This window comes from Camelus dromedarius, chromosome 3 (genome assembly GCF_036321535.1).
Source record: "Camelus dromedarius isolate mCamDro1 chromosome 3, mCamDro1.pat, whole genome shotgun sequence".
Lineage (NCBI taxonomy): Eukaryota > Metazoa > Chordata > Mammalia > Artiodactyla > Camelidae > Camelus > Camelus dromedarius.
In genome coordinates this window covers 103,630,187-103,650,327 of record NC_087438.1, presented here as the reverse complement: position 1 = coordinate 103,650,327, position 20,141 = coordinate 103,630,187, and the positions used below count along the sequence as shown (strand labels likewise).

General features: G+C 48.3%; 1 protein-coding gene across 2 annotated transcripts in view; it reads left to right on the top strand.

The window, feature by feature from the left end:
* The window catches only part of DPYSL3 (dihydropyrimidinase like 3), a 104,774-nt gene that overhangs the window by 83,652 nt on the left and 981 nt on the right, over nt 1–20,141 (top strand). For both annotated transcript variants that reach the window (XM_010990341.3, XM_031449289.2), the window contains exons 6-13: nt 304–384; nt 4,121–4,189; nt 7,637–7,757; nt 11,621–11,777; nt 12,464–12,605; nt 13,805–13,975; nt 15,212–15,391; nt 18,737–18,899. In XM_010990341.3, the coding sequence (XP_010988643.1) occupies nt 304–384; nt 4,121–4,189; nt 7,637–7,757; nt 11,621–11,777; nt 12,464–12,605; nt 13,805–13,975; nt 15,212–15,391; nt 18,737–18,899 (1,084 nt within the window). The remainder of the gene's footprint in view (nt 1–303; nt 385–4,120; nt 4,190–7,636; nt 7,758–11,620; nt 11,778–12,463; nt 12,606–13,804; nt 13,976–15,211; nt 15,392–18,736; nt 18,900–20,141) is intronic.

Here is a 20,141-nt window from a genome sequence, read left to right as displayed (position 1 = left end):
GGCAATAATTCCATTTCAAATGTGTGCAGGAGGCAGAGTAGAGGGCTCAGTAGTACTTTGTTAGCTGTGTGCCCTGTCTGCCTAGGAGACACGAGAGGGTCCTGATATAGACACTTTCCTAGGGTTCCTTCAGACTAGCACTCCACTCTGGTCCTACATGTTTTAGTCTGTATTTCTGCCCTGGTCACTTATTTCCTCTGGTCCATCCCATTTGTTTTAGTTCTGGCTCTAGTCATTGGCCCTTGCATGAGATTGCTCAAAGCACCGCATTTTGTGAAGGTGACAGACTCATTTCTGTTTCAGCTCTATGAGATCTTCACCTGTCTGGGAGAGCTGGGAGCCATCGCTCAGGTGCACGCTGAGAATGGGGATATCATTGCCCAGGTAATAACGGCGCAGCTCCCTGGAGTGCACTCTGTGCTCGCGCGAGGGTCTGCATCCCATTTATTTTCTCATTTCTTCAGTGTTGCCCGGGTTCTCTGGATGTGCGAGGCCCCGTTATAAGTACTCTGTTAAAAACAGAACCTGCCCTCAAGGACCTCATGGTCTAGGAGGATGCAAAATGATGGCAAACAGAGACAAGCGAGGGAGAGAGGGAAGATGCTTTAAATGGAGCAGTCTGGCATTCTGGGGAGTTAGAAGAGGCATCTTGCAAAAGGAGGTTTTCAAACTGGGACATTTAGTGGGAGAGCATCGCTGATTCAGTTTTGAAAATGAATCTAAGCTACATGACATTCTCCGTCTTAAAGAAAAACCCTAAAGCGGCATTTCTTAGAAGCCGGAAATGTGACCCAGGACTGCGGAACTCCTGGCCTTAGGTAATAAAGAATTCAGGTCTTGTGGGGATCAGACGTCCTGCTGGCTTCCTTGAAATCATATTGAGAAACCTGAGGAAAGAGTGGTGACAGCGAGGGCCCCGAGGCCCAAATTGACTATTTGTAAGGAAGCAGAAAGCTCTTCTCTCTCCATCTCCTGGGTTGCTTAATGGACTAGGTGCGCAGATGTGTCTTCTCCAGGATTTGGTTTATCGCAGAAGCACGCAGGATTGGCCTCTGCTAGGAGGAGGCAGCCAGCAGAATGTCGGCTCTCTTAGTCCATTTGATGACATTCATAGCAAGAACCCATTATTCATTCTTTCAATGAGTATTTCCTGAGCGCCTTGTGCCAGACATTAGTCTACAGAGGTACCCCAAAACAAGTGCTTTCCATGGCTCTCCAATACTCAGGATGTACCTTCATTGTAGAAGTTGTCCGGGGCTTGGCCAATGTGGTTGGCAGGGTTGTGGGTACATGATGAGGCTGACCCTCATCTCAAACCCGTCGGCTTCGAACCCCAGGTCTCACGTGGTGAGCCCTGACTGCGGTGAGCCAGGCCCTGGTCCAGGCTCTCGTGTGTTCCCATCTCTTCTTCACCCCGCCCTTTCGAGATGCCTCCCATCCTCCTCGGTTGATCCATGAGAACATCGAGGCTCTGAAGGATAAGGTCACTGGCCCAGGGATCACAGCCAGGACCTGGGAGAACAGAACCTTAGCGTCTAAGGTGATATGTTTCCGTGGGCATCTTTACCCAGAGATGGTGCGTCAAAGACCCTGGGCCCCGCCGGTTCAGCTGCAGGCTCCCGGAGAGGCGGCGCTCCAGCTGTGCAGCTCCAGCTGTTACAGGTTTTCAGACTCTAAATGTTGTCTCCCTAGTGGAGGAGGTGAGCTGAGTGGCTGAATGTGCAGTTTTCGTGCGCTTATGACCAAGGAGGTTAATTAGTTAGGCCCCTGACAGCCTTCTCCCACGTCCGGATAATGAAATCATTTCCCAAAGAGGGTCCAAATGCCTTCCTCCCACGGGAGGCGTCCCGGTGCGGTGGAGCTGTCACTCCTCCGCTTTCTGCAAGGGTTCAGTGTAGCAGTCAGATGCCCTTGCCCTCCCTCCAGATGCCCTAACAGCCACACTGCCTGCATCCTCACCCTAGACTCTATGGAGGCCAGCGGGCTCAAGCTCACAGCCCTTTTCCAGCTTCCTCTCCTGGCCCCTTAGGACGGAAGTGTATCTGGTTTTCCCCACCCCCAACCTCTCCCTACCTTGGAAAGCTCTGTTCTCAGGAAAAGAGTAAGAGCGTTTTTCCATTTGGATGAGTTTCTTGTGTGTGTGTATTAAATTCAGCTCAAGCTGAAAGATTTTGTCACCTTGTTTAAATGAAGGCAGGTGCTGTAACTCGGAGTTTCTTGATGTGCTTTATGCAGAGTGACTAAAGAGTGACAAGGGACATTTTCAAAAATTTCAAGCTGGCAGGGCAGTCTGATAGCACAGCATCTTTAGCCATTCATCTAACAGATAGCTACTGAGTGCCTACGCTGTGCTAAGCCTTGGAGAGGGGAGGTGAAAAAGATGGAGTTCTTTTCCTCATGGAGCGAACAGAATTGTGCCGTGACCCAAATTGATGGAATTACTGTGGTGATCAGTGCTCACACCTCCCTTACCCATGTCACGGGGCATCTGTGGGTCTTTACTGCCCCATTCTTAATCTTCCAGCTGTAGGGACATCACAGCCTTAAGAACATACCTTCCCAACATGAGCCTTGCGCTAGAATCACCCATGGAGCTTAATGAACAATCCCTAAGCTTCTACAAGTTCCGGAAATCCTGATTTGGGAGGTCAGAGTCGAGCTTGGTCAAGTGTACTTTGGAAAAGTTGCCCTGGTGATTTGAATGTGCTCGGAGACCCACTGCTCGAGTGAGTGTCATCCTGTGTGTGGTCCCCGCGCTTTTCAACAAGAGAGTGTCATGTCAGACAGAAGGCACTTTAACTGAACACCAACCCTTGTGTGACTTCAGCTGGCAGTTCAGAGTGGAAGCTTACCCGAGTTTGGAAGAAATTATATTTAATCCAAGCTTCGATACGTGGAGCAGGAGGAATGAAAAGTGGAGGCGCTTTGCTGGAAGTATCAGCCTTTTGTCAAGCTCTGTGGAGCTGAGGCAGTGACCATTCAGCTTCTCGTGGTTGCAGTACAGACGTCTTCCTCCCCCTCCTTTAAAAATTTACATAATTAAAAACAAACCAACAACAACAAAAGAGTTCCTCTTTTCCAGAGAATCCCTTCCTTTTGAAACATCTCATAGTTTCCAAGTGAGACAAGGCCTGGTTCAGCTCACCCGCCTTCATCTCCAGAAACCCCGGCACGAGGTTCCTAGGAACTGGCCTCGCTGCTTGAGCGTGAAGCCTGCAGAACTGTAGATCTGGGACTGAGGATGTGTGCCAAGTCCCATTAGCCCCCGTGGGCGTTCCCAGCCCAACCACCTGCTTCTTCCAGAAAGCTGGCCCGATCTGAGGAATTGAGCCATCAGCCACGAGGAATTAGACAGATCACCACATCTGCAACCTAGTTACACAGAATTTGACCAAAGGGCTAATTCAGGTGATGCTGCTTAGAGGCCTTATTTAGTCTGGTTAAATTCTGAATCTACTTACTAAAGCCAGGCATTTACGGCATGAAAAAGCCTTGAGGGCCTTATTAAAATGCAGAATCCTAGAGTTTTGCCTTAAATATTCTAATTTGATAGGCCTGGATAGGGCCAGACATCGCCACTGTTAGAAAAGCAGCACTGGGGATTCAGATGCAGCCAGTGGATCAGACTTTGGGAAACAGAGTGGGAAACTGTAAGCTCTGTGAAGTCAGGGGCCTCATTGCCCTAGTTCAAGTACTTAACTTAGGGCCCAGCACGAAGCAGGTACTCGGTACGTTTTGTGGGATGAATGGGTTTTAAAATGTGTGAATGAATAAACAGATGAGTTAAGCAAGTGTACTTTCAGAAGTATCTGCCTCTGAAGGAAATGAAAAATGAGTGAACTGGTGTGACTTCTGATGTGGAATGTAGGAAAAAAATTGATATTCTGACAGAATGTCATCCTTTTAATAAAAAGCCACCCTTAAATGCTCCTTTCCTCTTTCAGTTAAGATTCTCCCCTGTTTTGCAATTCCAGTTACAGGATTAACAAATGTTTGACATTCACATTTCATTCATTTTTTTCCCCTTGAATGCATCTTTAGATGAGAATATACCAGTGTGACTTTTCCAAACCTCAGTTGAGTTCATCTAAAAGCTCTCTGTCTTCTTTTCTTATTCTAGGAGCAAACCCGGATGTTGGAAATGGGGATAACTGGCCCAGAAGGCCACGTGCTGAGCAGACCAGAGGAGGTAATTTGCAGGGGGCTGGGGTGGGGGAAGGGTGCAGGGCAAGAAGCTGTCGCGATGGGGGCGTTCTTGGTTCGCAGCATCTTCCGGGAGACCTCCGTTATCTCAGTCCTCAGCAGCCTGGCTTCCAGCCCACTGCTCATTTTACATCGCAGTGTTTGGGTTCAGCATCCCATTTCTTGGCACACACATGCACAGCTTAACACACCTTGCTGCAAGGTGGTGGGACCCTTTGAATACCAGGCAGGCATTGGAATGTTTCTTCCAGAAGTCACATCTGATGGACCCAACTCAAGGCCTCTGAAAAAATTAGAAAGAAATGGAAGGGAAACGCTTACTTCTGACCCCCAGTCTCTTTAAAGAGAATCCAAGTTGGAGGGCACTGCATGCTTAGTAGGAGCGGTAAATATCTAAGTCCTTCTTTAGTCACCAGGAATCTCAGAGACATTCCTGTCTGTTCCCTTAATCCATAAGATATTTGAAGCCCTGCAAAATATCAGCCGTATCTCTGGGAGGCTGAATAGGTTTGTCATAGGCACGCCATCCACTGATTGGTGTGAGGTGACAGTGACACCCAGGTATGGAAGTTTTGCCCACGTGTGAGATGAACGCTGGTGAGTATCTGTGCTGAGCAACTTAGGTACGAATGAACGGTCACTAGTGGCTGATGCCATGTGTCTGGGATGTCAGCAGCCTCGGCGGCTGGCACAGGCACAGAGCTGGGGGCCGGCTGCCCGCATGGCTGGGAGCACAGTGGCTTTGGGAGACCAGCCTGGGTCTGGCACCTGGAGCAAATTCCAGACCCTCCGTGCCAGCAAAGCAAACCCTTTCCTGTTCTCATCCCAAGCACCACACTCTGCAGCAGGTAGAAGCAGCAGCCAGAACCAGAAATGACAGTCTTCCCGTTGCCCCCTCCATGTTAGGATCTTTTTAAAAATGAAAACGTAATGTGCATAGAGAAAAGTCGTCCTACCATAAAGGCACAGTGACTTTCCCAAAGTAAGCACACTGTGTAACTAGCTCCCAGATGGAGAAACAGGACATCGTCAGCACCCCAGCACCCCAGACTCCATTGTGTTAAATGATATTTTTGTTGCTGGTTGAAATGATGTATCATTTTGTCCGCAAGGGTACAGTCACAGCAGTCCTACAAAGTCTGTCTCCTTAATGCCTTCCGTGGAATACTTGCTTCTACCTGGTACTGCGCTCGTTGCATTTAGCAGAGAGAAACATTCTCCTTGCCCCAGTCTGAGTAGTGGGTGTTATTATGTGGAGCAGCTGGAGCTCAGAGGGATGAAGACACTGGCCCTCAGTTCGAAGGACTGGAAAGCTGTTTACCCGGTGTGAGTCGGCCAGGGTGATCAGCACTGTTTGTGAAACTTCTCTGAAATGCCGGTCACTGTAGAGATGTGCTGGCAAGATAGATTTCTTCGTTGGCAGCCAGGGGATTTCTGAGCAAAGTCTATTTTTGTCCCTTGGTTTGTTTTTCCAACCCCCCCACCCCACTCCTCCCTGTTCCCGTCTCCTTTTTAGTAAAAAGCCTCTCAGCTACAGATCTCGACAACCCTGGAAGCCCTTTTGGGTGAAGTTGGAGGGTGATGTAACCTTCCAAAGATAGTCATGTTGTCAAGGTGCTTAAAACCCTGCGGGGGGTGGGCAGAATGAGATCAGATGGGACAGGACTGTGGTCACGGGGCAGCTGGAGTGATCAGCATAGGCAGAAAGAGGGAGGAGTGGGCACAGGATGGGTAGCCCCTCTTTGGTTAAAGCACACCCAGATAGCACCCTGAGTGATGCTGTGCAGAGAGCTGAAGCAGAGGCATGGAGACGGCCACTGAGCATCTGGGTGCCTCAGGAAGGTGGCCTGCATTCACCTGTGCTCGGTCCAGGGTCTCGCCACGTGGAACGTAGCACAACCTGAGGGACGTCTGCTGGACCAGCCCAGTTCTTCAGAGCCACACCCATCAAGGGCAGCGACTGGTTTGCGTTATACAAACATTGGGCATCTCTCTGCAAGCTGTTTTTGGTATTTTTAAAAGGGTTGGGCTGCATAGCTAACCCAGAGTGTCACACCCGTCCAAAAAGGAACTGTTGCTGATTGAAAGGAAAAATGCCAGCGTGTCTGCTTTGCGCTGACTAATTGGGGCTTTAGGTAGAAATGCAGGCTGTTTCCCTCTGGTCAGAAGCTGTCATCAGCAATAAGACTAGTAGCTAGCCTTCAAGGAACACTCGCCTTGTCCCGGGATGGGCTAATTGCCTTGCAAGGATTAAGTCACTTAATCCTCTCAGTGGCCCTATGTGTCAGGTCTTGTTATTACCCTCACTTTACAGACAAGGAAACTAAGCCTTTGGGAGGTTGTGGAACATCTCTGAGATCACCCAGCTTTTAAGTGGCAGAGCCAGAACTCAGACCCAGGTCATGAGCAAAGCTGAGCTTTAAGATCTTGCTTTGTTAATGAAGTAAATGAAAACTCATTATTTCTTTAAAAAGATGTTCTTATTGCAATGTAGTTTATTTACAATGTTGTGTTGGTTTCTGGTATACAGCATAGTGATTCAGTTATACACATATATTATTTTTCATATTCCTTTTCATTAAAGGCCATTACAAGGTATTGAATATAATTCCCTGTGCTATACAGTAGGACCTTGTAGTTTATTTTGTATATAGTAGTTTGTATCTGCTGGTCCCGAACTCCTAATTTATCCGTCCCCTCTGCCCTTTCACCTTTGGTAACCATAAGTTTGTTCTCTATGTCTGTGAGTATGTTTCTGTTTTTTAAAAAGTTCACTTGTGTCATTTTTTTTTAAGATTCCACATTCATTATTTCTTACTTATTAAATTCAGTGGGGTTGGTTAACATATTAAAAAACAGGCATTCCACACTAGGGGGGCTGAGGGATATGGATAACGGAAGAAGTCTTTGTGCTGAGAAGTCTGGGAATTATTAGTGTCAGAAATGCCTGCTGGGACTAACCAACCGCTGACCACCCATTGCTGCGGGAAAGGACTGAATGCCTAATTGCTTTTACCAGTTATTTTATACATATTGGCATTGGGATTGTGTTTTGCCAGAGATTCTGCCCTGGACAGACTTGGGGGGCAAAGGCTTCCATCCCTTGTAGCTTTTGTGATGATCACAGGGAGAGGAGCGAATAGACCAAGGGAAAACTAGCTACGTTGATGCAGTGCCCACTCTGGCCAGGCGCTGCTCCCCCACAGCAGCCCCCTGCTGCCCTCTCCTGATCTCCACTTCCCAGGTGAGGGGCAGAGGCACTGGGAAGCCAAGCAAAGCATCACAGCTGGAAAGCTGCGGATCTGAGCTCTGGATCCCTGGCGTCTAACTCCAGATCCTCTGTGCGGCACTGTGTTCTCAGTTTGTGGAGGCAGCAGGGTGGCATTCTGGGAGGCTCATGCTCCCCTTGACTCCCAGGGGCTTGTTTTTGCAGCTGGAAGCTGAGGCTGTGTTCCGTGCCATCACCATCGCCAGCCAAACCAACTGTCCTCTCTACGTCACGAAGGTCATGAGCAAGAGCGCGGCCGACCTCATCTCGCAAGCCAGGAAAAAAGGTGATTCGTGCACCCAAGACTTTGGAGCCCCCATTTTTTTTGGTTCCTCTCCTTGGCTGTCCTCTGTAAATGGTGCCTATTTTGCTCAATGGCTTGCTCTCTGGGAAGCCCTTCATCTGTGTTAGCCCATTGGATCCTTTCTGCATCTTGTGGGGCCCTGGGATTTCCTCTAGTGGTCTTCCTGAGATGACATGGCTTGAAGCAGTTCTTTGGCGACTTGGCACGTCTTTTTTTCCCTTTGTTTCATCTTACATTGTCAGTTCACATTATCTGAGCTTTCTAAATGGGCATGTTAGTCAGGATTTTATTGGCTGCAGCAATCAAAGATCCAACTCAAACTGACTTTAACGAACATGTAAATTATTGGTTGAAGGTGTTTCAGGCATGGCTGGATCAAGGGGTCTAAACAATAATATTAGGGCTCCATCACTCTTACTCCTTTCTGGACTCTGCTTTCCTCTCTGTTGGCTTTATTGTCAGTTTGGTGACAAGAATAAATGCCTAGAGCTCCTGTTGTCCCCCACACTTGGTAGGGGCATCTTTTCCAACAGCTCAAGCAGAAGTCCCCAGGAGGACTCTGATTGCCTTGGCTTGGGTCATGGGCGCCTCCCTGAACTAGTATCTGCTCTGGGAATGGTGGAATTGATTGGCTGGGGTTGAGGGCAGGGTGCAGGGATGGGGTCCCACCCCTGAGCCACACAGGTTAGCACAGGTTATTTTAGAAAAGGTGTTGAATGAGTCTCCCGAGGACAACCATTGGCATGGCCTTCATGACTGAGGCTCTGTCCTCACAGTCTTCTGACTTCTGCGTCTTTCCTCCATTGCTGTTAACTCCGGCGTCCTTTGCTCACCTCCTGCTCGGCGAAAGTTCACCCTCATTTCAAAGCTTTCTTTTCTGCTTTCCATTCTTGTCCTCCATGGCACACTCATGGGCTCCATCGTGAACAGAGTGTGGTGGAGACCCAGAGGTGCAGGGCTCTGTGTTTGGTTGGAAGAGAGGAGTGAGTGGGCTCAGCTGTCCGATTGTTACCACTGTGTGCAGGGGCAGAGGCCCAGGAGGAGTGATTCATTTGCCACATTCAGAACTGGTCTGTAGAAGTCCACGTGTGACTGACTGGGGTGCCTAAAAATAGTTCCAGCTGACTGACCCTGAGTGTTCGGCTGCCTGGCCTCCTGGCAAAGGGGACCCTTTTCTTATGGGAGGGGAGTCTTCCTAATTATCCCAACAGGCTTGCTAGCTGGCTGATTCTGGGGCACCTCCTGCCTCACCCTGCTCCCAGTAAGCCTGCTGTCTTCTCTCAGCTTTTAAATGTCTCCAAAAGACATGGTGTGGTTGCTCCACTGGGTGTGAGTCATCCCGAAAGAAGCAGGAAAGCAGCCCAGTGCTCCTTATCCGTTCTTGGAGAAGGGAAAAAAGAAAGAAAAACGGAAAAGGAAAAGGTGTCCCCATGACCACCGACCAGATTCACCCTCTGGTGCCTTCTGCTGATGGCTGCATCCTGCCTGGGACCCTTTCTCCAATGACTGGGGCTCAAAGATAGAGTGCTTCCATTATATGCTGGGGTTTAAACTTCGTGTAGAAAGATTCCTCACCCCGAGCCTCCTGGCTCATGACTCTGGCACAGAGAACTGGTGCAGCTGTGTCCCCAGGGTGGAAGGGAGGCATTGTTTTAGTGATTTACAAAAATAAGCCAAAACAAGGGCTGCTGAGATCGAAGCCAGTAAACATCTTGAGAACTGTCATTCTCAGGCAAAGAGTCAGTAGCATTCAGAGCGGGAAGACAGAGTCTGGCGGGGTTTACTCTTCCCTCCTGACGAGGGTACCATTTCAGCCCCAGGTGTTTAATCCCCAGGTGTTCATTGGCACCTCTGCATGGCTGCTCAGAACCAATCTCAGGAATTACAATGTACTGAGGACCAACTGGATGTCCTGCACTGAGAGATAATTTGTTCTTGTGTAGAATTCACCAAGAACCCTGAGAGGTTGGCATTTATTGTCACCATTTTTCAGATGAGGAAACTGAAGTCCGTCCTGTCCAGGAATCTCCTGGCCGGGAGAGCTTGTATTCAAACCCAACTGTGTAATTACAATCCTTGCCTATTCTAGTCCTCGATCTAAAGATAGTCCGAAGGGAGAGTTCTTCCACTTTTAAGGTTGTATTTCTCTTACTAGTACCTGAGTGCTTGTTTTAACTTTCATTCTTCTTTTTAAATTGAAGTCTAGTCAGTTTACAATGTTGTGTCAGTTTCAGGTGTACAGCGTAATGTTTCAGTCACACATATACATGTATTCCTTTCTATATTCTTTTTCATTATAGGTTACTACAAGATATTGAATATAGTTCCCTGTGCTGTACAGTTGAAACTTGTTTATCTGTTTTATATATAGTAGTTAATAGGGCCTAATTAAACTTGTAAGCTTTTGCACAGCAAAGGAAACTATGAACAGAACAAAAAGATAACCTGTGGAACGAGAGAAAATATTTGCAAATGATGGGACTGACAAGGGCTTAGTTTCCAGAATGTACAAACAACTCATACAAGTAAATAACAAAAAAGCAAACAACCCAATCCAAAAATGGGCAGAAGACGTAAATAAGCATTTCTCCAGTGAAGACATACAAATGTCTTAACTTTTATGTCTTCATTTCTTTGTGCTCTCGTATGCTTTGGTTTGGTCAGTATTTTTGGACAGCCCTTGAAATTCTCATTAGCCATGTGTATAACCTTTTCACTGTTGCTCCAAAGAGCAGGACTGTCCTATGTGAATCATTGCTGTTGCTTTCTTCTTTTGCCCAAGGCAGGCATTATAAATCAATTGTGAGTCTAATAGGGTGATCAGAAGCACGTGTAGAATTCTCCCTGACACAGAAATCCAGGCAACCAAAACCAACTGATTGAAGTTGAAACAAGCCAAATCCTGAAATCCTGGCCAGAAAGCCTTAAACTTTGTCTTCATGGGAGACTTGAATGGGGAAGACAGCGGGCCAACCTGAAGAAGCCCAGGACTGCCCCGGAATCTTTAGCCCAATTCTGGCCCAGAGAAGCTTGGTACCAACCCACCTTCTATACAATAGCATTTTCCTTCTGTATCTCTATTCTTTAAGAAGCTCAGCTTAGATCAGTGTATTTCCTAGTATCCTTCCTCCCCTCTCCTTGGGCATTTAAGCCCCTCATTCCAGACAGAGTCCAGGAAGCTAGCCTCATCTTTGCTGTGTCCCAGGTTGTTGGGTGTCCACGAGCAAATTATTCGTGGCCTTAAGTTAAGGAGTAACAAACATGATGGAAGAGGTCATGAGGCCTGTCATCGGCAGGAACAGGTTTTACTTTGTGGAACCAAAGCATCTCCTTGCAGAAGCAGGATTTAACAGTTCCCAGTGACGTGGGCTCCTATAATGGGAAGGAGTGGGAAATGAAAGGAAATCACATTTATTTAGCATCTCTTTTGGGCCAGACACTTTGTATATGCCATATCCTTTCATTTTCACAAAGCTGAGAAGTAGAAGTCATCTTATTTCATCAGTTCCAGGACCAATTTATTCCACATTTTAACATTTTTGAAATGAGGATCAATCTTAAATCAAAGTATATATATTTTTCTTTTGCCTCAAATTTTAATTTGCCTCCAAATTTGACAGTGATTCTGCATCTTACAACCAGTGGCTTCTGCAGAATATAAAATTGTTCCCATTTCGCAGATAGAAAAGCAGAGGCTTAGAAAAGGTGGGAACATGGACTTGAACCCAGGCCTCCCTGACGCCAGAGCCACAGCCTTGAGTAGGCTCGGGCCATGAATATCTAAGCCAAGCCCAGGGCAGCACATACATGATACAGACTCACTGGCTGTCTCCCACCCCTTCCAGGAAATGTGGTCTTTGGTGAGCCCATCACCGCCAGCCTTGGCACGGATGGAACCCATTACTGGAGCAAGAACTGGGCCAAGGCGGCTGCATTTGTGACGTCCCCACCTCTGAGTCCTGACCCGACTACTCCTGACTACATCAATTCCTTGCTGGCCAGGTTGGTGCAGAATGACAAACAGCAGGCATTGCATGGAGATACCTTAGGGCCGATGAGACGAGGACTGGAGCCAGTCATCCATCAGCTAGCTCAGTGTCTGCAGTGAGGGAGACGCATCGCCAGTTCCCCTGCAGTGCTGAGCACGGATAACAGGCTCTTCCCCGTCACATTATAAAAGATACTACAGTAATCATATTATTAATGGCAATAGCAGTTAAGGCATACTGTGTGCCAAGCACTAGAGTGACATTCCACATGTGACCTCATTGTTCCTTGTAACAACTGTGAGTGAGGGACTATCACCATTTTACAGATTGAGCAACTGAGGGTCAGGGAGATGAAATCATTTGCCGAATTTTGACCAGCTGGTCATGATGACGCCCAACCAGAATTCGAGGGAGACGCGTTCGCTGCTGCCCTCTGTGGATAAGTCCCGTCACTCATTTGGGTCCTTTTTATTTTGCTACACGAGATGATCTACTCCCACCCCCTCCTTTTCCAGATGGGGTCACTGAGCCCCGGAGAGGGGAGGAGGTGCACCCAAGTTCACACAGTGGGCGAGAGGGAGAGGAAAGGTTCCCAGCTCAAGTCGCGGCACTTCACATGCTCACACTAGACCCTCGGTCCTGCACCCCCGGGGCGACCTCTAGCCTCCCTGATCACATAGAGCTTTTCTCCTTTGTCAGTGGGGACCTGCAGCTCTCTGGGAGCGCCCACTGCACCTTCAGCACTGCCCAGAAAGCCATCGGGAAGGACAACTTCACAGCCATCCCCGAGGGCACCAACGGTGTGGAGGAGCGAATGTCTGTCATCTGGGACAAGGCGGTGGTAAGGATGGAGGTCATGGGAGGGCAGCCAAGGCCAGATCAGAGCCAGTGGGGGTGCTGGGCGTGCAGATGAGGCTTCATCCCTGCCGAGGTGTCTCTAGACCCCGGTGGCTTGGGTGGTTTGGGAGTATACCTTGTCCAGTGATGAACTTGGAGGTCTGGGATTCTGAGGAGGCCTCCTCTAGATTGTTAAGGACTAGGAACTAGACACACAGAGCCTTCATCTGATGGCAAGAATGATCTGTACTTAGAATAACAGTGTATTAAATCTTTCTGTTTGGAGGGTTTTATCATCTCTTTTGAAAAGGATGGCTATAAGCCTTTGAAAGGAGAAGAGATGTAAGATTGCTCACCAAGGATGCTTTGCACTGGAGTGTGTGATCATCCAGGCTGTACAAGTGATTATTTATCAGCGTCTTCTAGTAAAGTGGCCTGGTTTTCTTTTCTTCATCTACACAGTGTAATCCACCAAGTTCCCCTTTTCTCCTTGGCTCCCAGGAAACTGAAAACTAGATCTTACCCAAGCTTTCTGTTTTGAGAAGAGGGAAAGTATAACTGCTTTTGTCTCTTTTCTTACATACTTAGATTTTGCCATTTTTTACACTGTTACATATTTATGAATGTATGTATGTGTTTACCTTGGCACTATCTGGAACTGTTAAAAAATAATACGTATTTTAAAATTACCAACGTGACACATGCTCAATAAAGAACATCTGGAAACCACAGAAAAGTATACACACAAAAGAAAAAATGTCACGCATAATCCCAAACCCAGCTATAACCACTGTTACCATTTGGGTGAGGTTCTTCCATATTTATCCTGTGCCCATGCAAATACAAACACAGTTTCTAAAATATGGACTCATGATCATATTTTACTATGATCTTTCTATAATCCTTTCTGAAATTAGAAGAGATAAATAAGTAAGTAAATGTACGTACATTTCCTGGGAAAAAAAGGCATATTTCCAGAGCAGTAACTTCCATCTTAAGCCATGCGTTTAACCATTTTGCCTGGGTGATCACATCAGCTTGCCGATTCTGTAGCTTGCTGGGTGGCTTCTTTGTAGAGGTGACTCTTTGTAGTTCTGGGCCTTTGTGTTCATCCGGCTCTGAGCTCAGAAGCCCTAGACTGATGATTGTGTGTGTGTGTGTGTGTGTGTGTGTGTGTGTGTGTGTGTGTGTGTGTTTCAACAGGCCACGGGGAAGATGGATGAAAACCAGTTTGTGGCCGTGACAAGCACAAATGCTGCCAAGATCTTCAACCTGTATCCCCGCAAGGGAAGAATATCTGTGGGTTCTGATAGTGACCTGGTGATCTGGGATCCAGATGCTGTCAAGATTGTCTCTGCCAAGAACCACCAGTCGGTAAGACCTGAGCGGGCGGGCGTGGAGCCGAGTGGAGAATGTGGGCAGGGAACGTGGTCAGGAGAGATGTGTGTTGCTGGTGAACAACAGTCAAGCAAGATGGTGTTGAATAGTCAGGCAAGGATGTGTTGTGATAACCAACCATCCCAAATTCCCAGTGACTTAAAACCTCAGCAGTTCATTTCTCTTTCCCAAAGGGGTGAGCAGAGGAGAGGGGCCCATCACAGTCACTCAGGGACGGGGGCTGATAAAAGCATCATCTCTACACGGGCTTCTGTGACTGCTGAGGCCAAGGTTTCAGGACGTGGCCAGTAGTGCACTGGCTCCTAAAGTCTCCCGAGACGTCACTTCCTCTCACACTGCCTTGGCCAGAGCCAGCCCTGTCACCATACCTGACTCCAGGGGGGCAGGAAGCACACGGATACCTCATGCCTAGAAAGGGAAAGAATGGGGGAAAATTGCTAAGCATTTCTGATGACCTCCCCATGAGGAGTTTTATGTGGAAGATGATAGTTAAAGTCCAGAAAGGGCTTAATAATACCTGTTAGTAAAAATAGTGTTTTTCAGACAGTTACGTTTCGGGCACTGTGCTTTTAATTCATTGAATCTTTGTAACAGCTTTCACCAGATAGACACAATTATTGTCCATTTTATAGATAAGGAAATGGAGATGCAGAGAGATGAAGTAGTTTATGCAGCCAGCAAGTGGTAAAGCTAGGATTCAAAGCCAGACAACTTGACTCCAAAGTGATGTCCTTAACCACTTTGCAGTAATGCCTTGTACTTACTGAATAAAAGAAGGAGGTTGGGAGAGAGCCCATTTGGGGTGGCAGTGACCTTTGCTTAAACATTGTGTCATATCCCACTATTTAGCTTTGAGCTAGTGAGGACTTGTGTCATGTGACCCATCCACCCAGTACAAGACGCAAATACACCATCCCTGAGAGTTATCCAGCTTCTCTTTGAACACCGCCAGTGACAAAAATTCACTTCCACGTGAGGACCTTACTAAAGACTGGCTGATTCCCTTGGCTAGGAAGTCTGCTCTTAGCGAGCGCCTGTCTCCTGGGCCTCGACCCACTGAAAGATCACAGATGCTCTGCAAGCTTTTGCTCGGTTTACCTGGTGAATCAGTTCCCAGTGACGCTGAAGGCAGGATCCCAAGCACGGGGAACTGCCCGCCTCTTTCTCTCCCTACTACACCATCACAGACGCTTTCCCCTTGCCTGTCTCTAGGCTGCAGAGTATAACATCTTTGAAGGGATGGAGCTGCGCGGGGCTCCGCTGGTGGTCATCTGCCAGGGCAAGATCATGCTGGAGGACGGCAACCTGCACGTGACCCAGGGGGCTGGCCGCTTCATCCCCTGCAGCCCGTTCTCGGACTATGTCTACAAGCGCATTAAAGCCCGGAGGAAGGTGAGGAGGAGGCGGCGCCCAGAGGTCGGGGGAGGGGCTTTGTGTCCTATCCTCCCAAAGAATTTCACAGCCGCCATCTCTCCCAGATGGATAATCACACGGATTTAATGGACTATATATAAAAAGGGGTTTCAAAACCCTTTTTGGCTAAAGAAGGATTTTTTTCAAATGATTTCCCCTCATTTTTAGAGTGCTTTTCTTTAAAATAATTGAACATTTTAATAATTCAAATAATGTCTGTATAGATTTTTTAAAAAACTACATTACTCTTTTAAGGCTTATAGTGAGAATTAGCACACCTGTCCCATCCCATGTCTATCTGGTTTTGCTCCATCAGGGCAAATGTTTACAGCTCTTTTAGCCGATTCTGTGGTTCAGATGAAATCTTACTTATGTCCCTGATTTTACAGATAAGTAAGTAGCTGCACACACACAGGTGTATATGTATATGTACATGTCTACCTCCCTGCCTCCCTCCACATTACAGACAGAGTAGCTCTAGTTTGATAGAGGGGTAAGAACCAGTACTCTGTCTTTTCAGCTCCCTCTCCCATCCCCACAACCAATCTCCAGGTCACCTTCCTGTAGGGAAGCCTTGGGGCTCCTCAGAGCAGGATTTGACCAGCCCTGGGACTGTGGAATTTGAGTCCTGGTCCTGACCTCTTCAGTTAGAGGAGATACAGTCATCCATGCACATGGGATGGAGGAGAGGGTGGGGAGAGGAGGAGGAAGGGGCTCACTTGGTAAGTCCCTGTGGGCCAGGCCAGAGGAAACAGCTCATGCCCACCTGTGTGCGTGGACCCACCCTAGTCCCCCTGCAGCGCGCTTTCCCTGGGAATTGGTCTCTGAGAGGGAGATTTTCACGCAGGAGGGTCCCTGGGGATTGCTCAGGCTCACCCCTTGTGGCAAAATGAAGGAGGCAAGACAGGGCAGAGGGAGAAGTTGGGCTGGGATGCAGTTGTAATGAAGGTCCCAGCTAGTCCTTAGCTGGCTGGTCCTTGAAAAGAGTCTGGGCTTTATCTTCACTCTTTCCTCCCAGACCCCAACCTCTACACTAGTCTTTGGATATGGGCTAACCCCCTGGCAGAGGGTAGGGTTTTGGGCCAGGCGGCTCTCTTCATCCCAAGGCAGTTCTTGGGTGGGACTCCATTGAGACTTTCCAACTGTCAGCCCTTTAGCAGCTGGGAGAAGGGGTCTTTAGATGGTGGTGATGGGGTTCGGGGTTGGAGACAGGAAGTGGGTGCACACTACACTGTCCCTTAGAGAGAGGCTCACAGGCACTCAATGCATAAGTGCCCCTCCTGACTCCCAGACCCCAGTGAGCCCACTAAGTGGTCGTCTAGCCTCTGTGTGGACCTTTGCAACATGGGAGGGCCTCCCCATCTCATGAAGCAGGTGCCCAGCCCTACCCATGAGAACCAACTTCTTTATTTTTGTCTCTTTTTGTTTTCAAGTCTGATGGAAAGTGAACAGATAATCCAATCAGTTATAAAAGCCAAAGTGGAGGATTCAAGAATGATGATGGTGATATAAGCATACATTGAAATAAGTTATTCAGAATTCTGAGACGCTAGATACTGTGGTGCAGATAGCCCCAGCATGATGTGATCGTGGTTGTCCAGTGATTGAGCTCAGATCTTGGGAGTCCCTTATAATTCCAGATGTGGGGTTACAGAGGCAGTAGTTGAGTAGAAACCAGAGAACCCATATCCCCCAGAGTTCAGTGGGGGATAGCGGCCATGTCCATAACCCCCAGAGGAGAGCGAACTTCGTTCTACTGGGTCTGCCTCTGTGAAGCCACCCAAGTCGCTCCCTTGTGCTCTGGGCACCTGCACAGCATGTGCTCAACCCCTCTCTGAGCAGCTGCATGTTCCCAAAGTCAGCAGTCCTTTAGTCTACATATCCCTGCGGCCTTCCGCTGTTCGTTCATGACAGTGCTCTCAGTCCCTGCACCATCCTTGACCCTGTGTGCATGATCATTTTAAAGGCAGGCCGTGTGGATTCAAATTCCACACTCCCGTTTTGGTCTAAGAGAAGAGAATGAAACCCAGACGTCCCATTTTTCAGCTCTTCATTTCCATTCATGTGGCTTAGCTTCTGGACCCCAAGAAATGCTGATGAAATACAGTTACTGGTCACGGTTGTGGGGGAGATACAGGTAGAGTCATCATCCCACCTGAATCATTAGCATCTGCAAATTTGATGAGCTTTGCCTCTGTGCCTGTACCTGAGTCACTAAGAGGAGAAGGAAGGCTCAGTGGCCGACTTCCCTGGAGCCTTACAGTGAGCCGTCCTGTGCTGTCAGGCTCCTCTGGTGGTGTGTGCTCCTGGCCCCACCCCTGGTGGAAGTTATGTACTGAACATACCACTGCCTTGGGTGATCTTGCAGCATTTGTGTAATAGCCTGTGAGCCCCTTTAGGGGAAGCACCCTATTCCGTGTGACCCTAAGCTCTGGTCACACCAGGCCTGGCACAGAGCACGCGCTCGGGTGATGTTGCTGGCAGGCTCCTCTGTCCCAGGGCAAGTGCACAGCCACAGCTGGAGCCGGTGGGTCAGACCCACTGACTGAGGACACTCGTTTTGAGGCTGCCAATTCCGATCTGTGCTGAGGAGCCCGAGGATGTAGCTCTCATGGGAGGGTATCCTTGCCGGCACTTAGAACCTCATCTCAGACTGCTACGCCTCCCACCCGCTATGCTCCAGCCACTCAGGTGGTTCTTCCATTTGGTTATGTTTAGTTGGTTGTGTTGATTTCCTCTGCTGGGAACGCTGCCATCCACGCCACTCCTCTGCATCCCTCAGCCTCTTCCCTCCCTCCACCCCGGCCCCTCAACAAGCTCCCTTGATCCTTAAGGTAGAAGCTCATCTGTTTAGAGAAGCCTTTACCTGCCACCTCCATTATCACTCTATCAACACCACACTTCATTTATTTTATACCACTTCTTTCCTTAAAATACCTTTTTTCCAGTTTTATTGAGATATAACTGACATACAGCAGTGTGGAAGTTGGAGGTGTGCAGCATGATAATTTGACTTAACTTCATGGAATGATTACTGCATGAGTTCAGGGAACGTCTGTCATCTCACATAGATACATTAAGTAGAAAAAATATTTTCTTCCTTGTAATGAGAACTGAGGATTTACACGCTTAACAACTTTCATATGTAAGGCACAGGAGTGTTAATTATCTTTATCATGTTGTAACTTACGTCCCTAGGAAAAGGAACATGGTGGTTGTTTTCTGTTTCTCACCACACACACTTAATTCCGTGACACATCTGTGCTGCCTAGAGCAGACCCTTGACTGTGTAAGGAGTAAACAGCGCCGCCTTTCTCTGCGCAGATGGCGGACCTGCACGCGGTGCCCAGGGGCATGTATGACGGGCCGGTGTTCGACCTGACCACCACGCCCAAGGGGGGCACCCCCGCCGGCTCCACCCGGGGCTCTCCCACGCGGCCCACCCCGCCCGTGAGGAACCTCCATCAGTCGGGCTTTAGCCTGTCAGGTGAGTCGGACAAGCTGATGGTGACCCTTAGTGAGAAGGAGGGGACAAGGAGGGAGGGTGAAGATCAGACGCTGCAGGCTGGTGGGGATCCCGGGAGATAACTGGGGCCACAAGCAGGAAGGTTTACTGAACCAAGGAGGAGCCCTGGTGAGAAAGTAAGCCAAGGTTCAGGTAGGTTAAAGATCAGGTTTAAATGCTGGTCAGTTCTGCTTAGAGATCAAACCAAACCTGGCGGAGGTGGGGTGGAGGTGGAGGGCGGGGTGGAGGTGGAGGGTGGGGTAGGGCGGGGTGGAGGTGGAGGGCGGGGTGGAGGTGGAGGGCGGGGCAGAGGTGGGGGGCGGGGCGGGGCGGGGCTGGGCAGGATGGGATGGTGTCCCTATAAATCTAGCATGATTTTCTGCATTAGACTGAGAGCTGTGCAGTATGTTGTGTTTCCTTTGTTTGCCCAGGTTAATAGCTCAGGTTATTTTTATGCTCAAATTGCAATAGCTTCTTCTAACCTAGGGTTTTAATTATATTCTCCCCTTCCTTGTTGTAATAATAATGCTAGCAGTATCTCCCATTGATGAACATTTACTGCGGGTTCACTATATCATTAATGTTGTCTTTAAGAACTATCTGATGTGAATAGAAAATATTCAGTTGCTTCACAACCAGTCATCTTAAAACGGGGGGAAAAAGTGTAGGTTTGCATTTCTATGATGAAAATTTCAAAGTGAGGGAAACCAGTTGACAAGAAGAGGAAGAGCTATGTAAAGGGGCAAAAACGGTGTTTGGGGGAGAGAAGAGAAGTAAGAAATGGGAGAAATAGGGAAGTGGGGAGGAAAAGACGTTATGGGGGACACAGTGGAGTGAGATAAAGGAAAAGTGCTAGAAGTTGAGGTGCCATCAGAGATCACGTAAGCCAGTTGCCAGAAATTTTTCAGTGCTGTTGCCTTTTGTCATTGCTCCCTGGCTACCCTAAACTTTTTTTTTTTTTGGCTCCTTTCTGAAAGGACATGAGCATATAGCAGTGTTTCCTTTTAGCTGTGGCCCCAGGATGATGGTCATCACTCCAATTTGTGAGACCCTGGGCAAGTTGCCAGACCTCCCACAGCCTCAGTCACCTGCTCTGCAAAATGGGGTAACACCAGTACCTCCCGCAAAGCAGGCTGATGAGGACTGAATGAGGTGATCTGAGAAGCACTTAAAACATTGCTCGTCACCGTGAATGTGAGCTGCTGTTTTTCATAGCGTTACTCT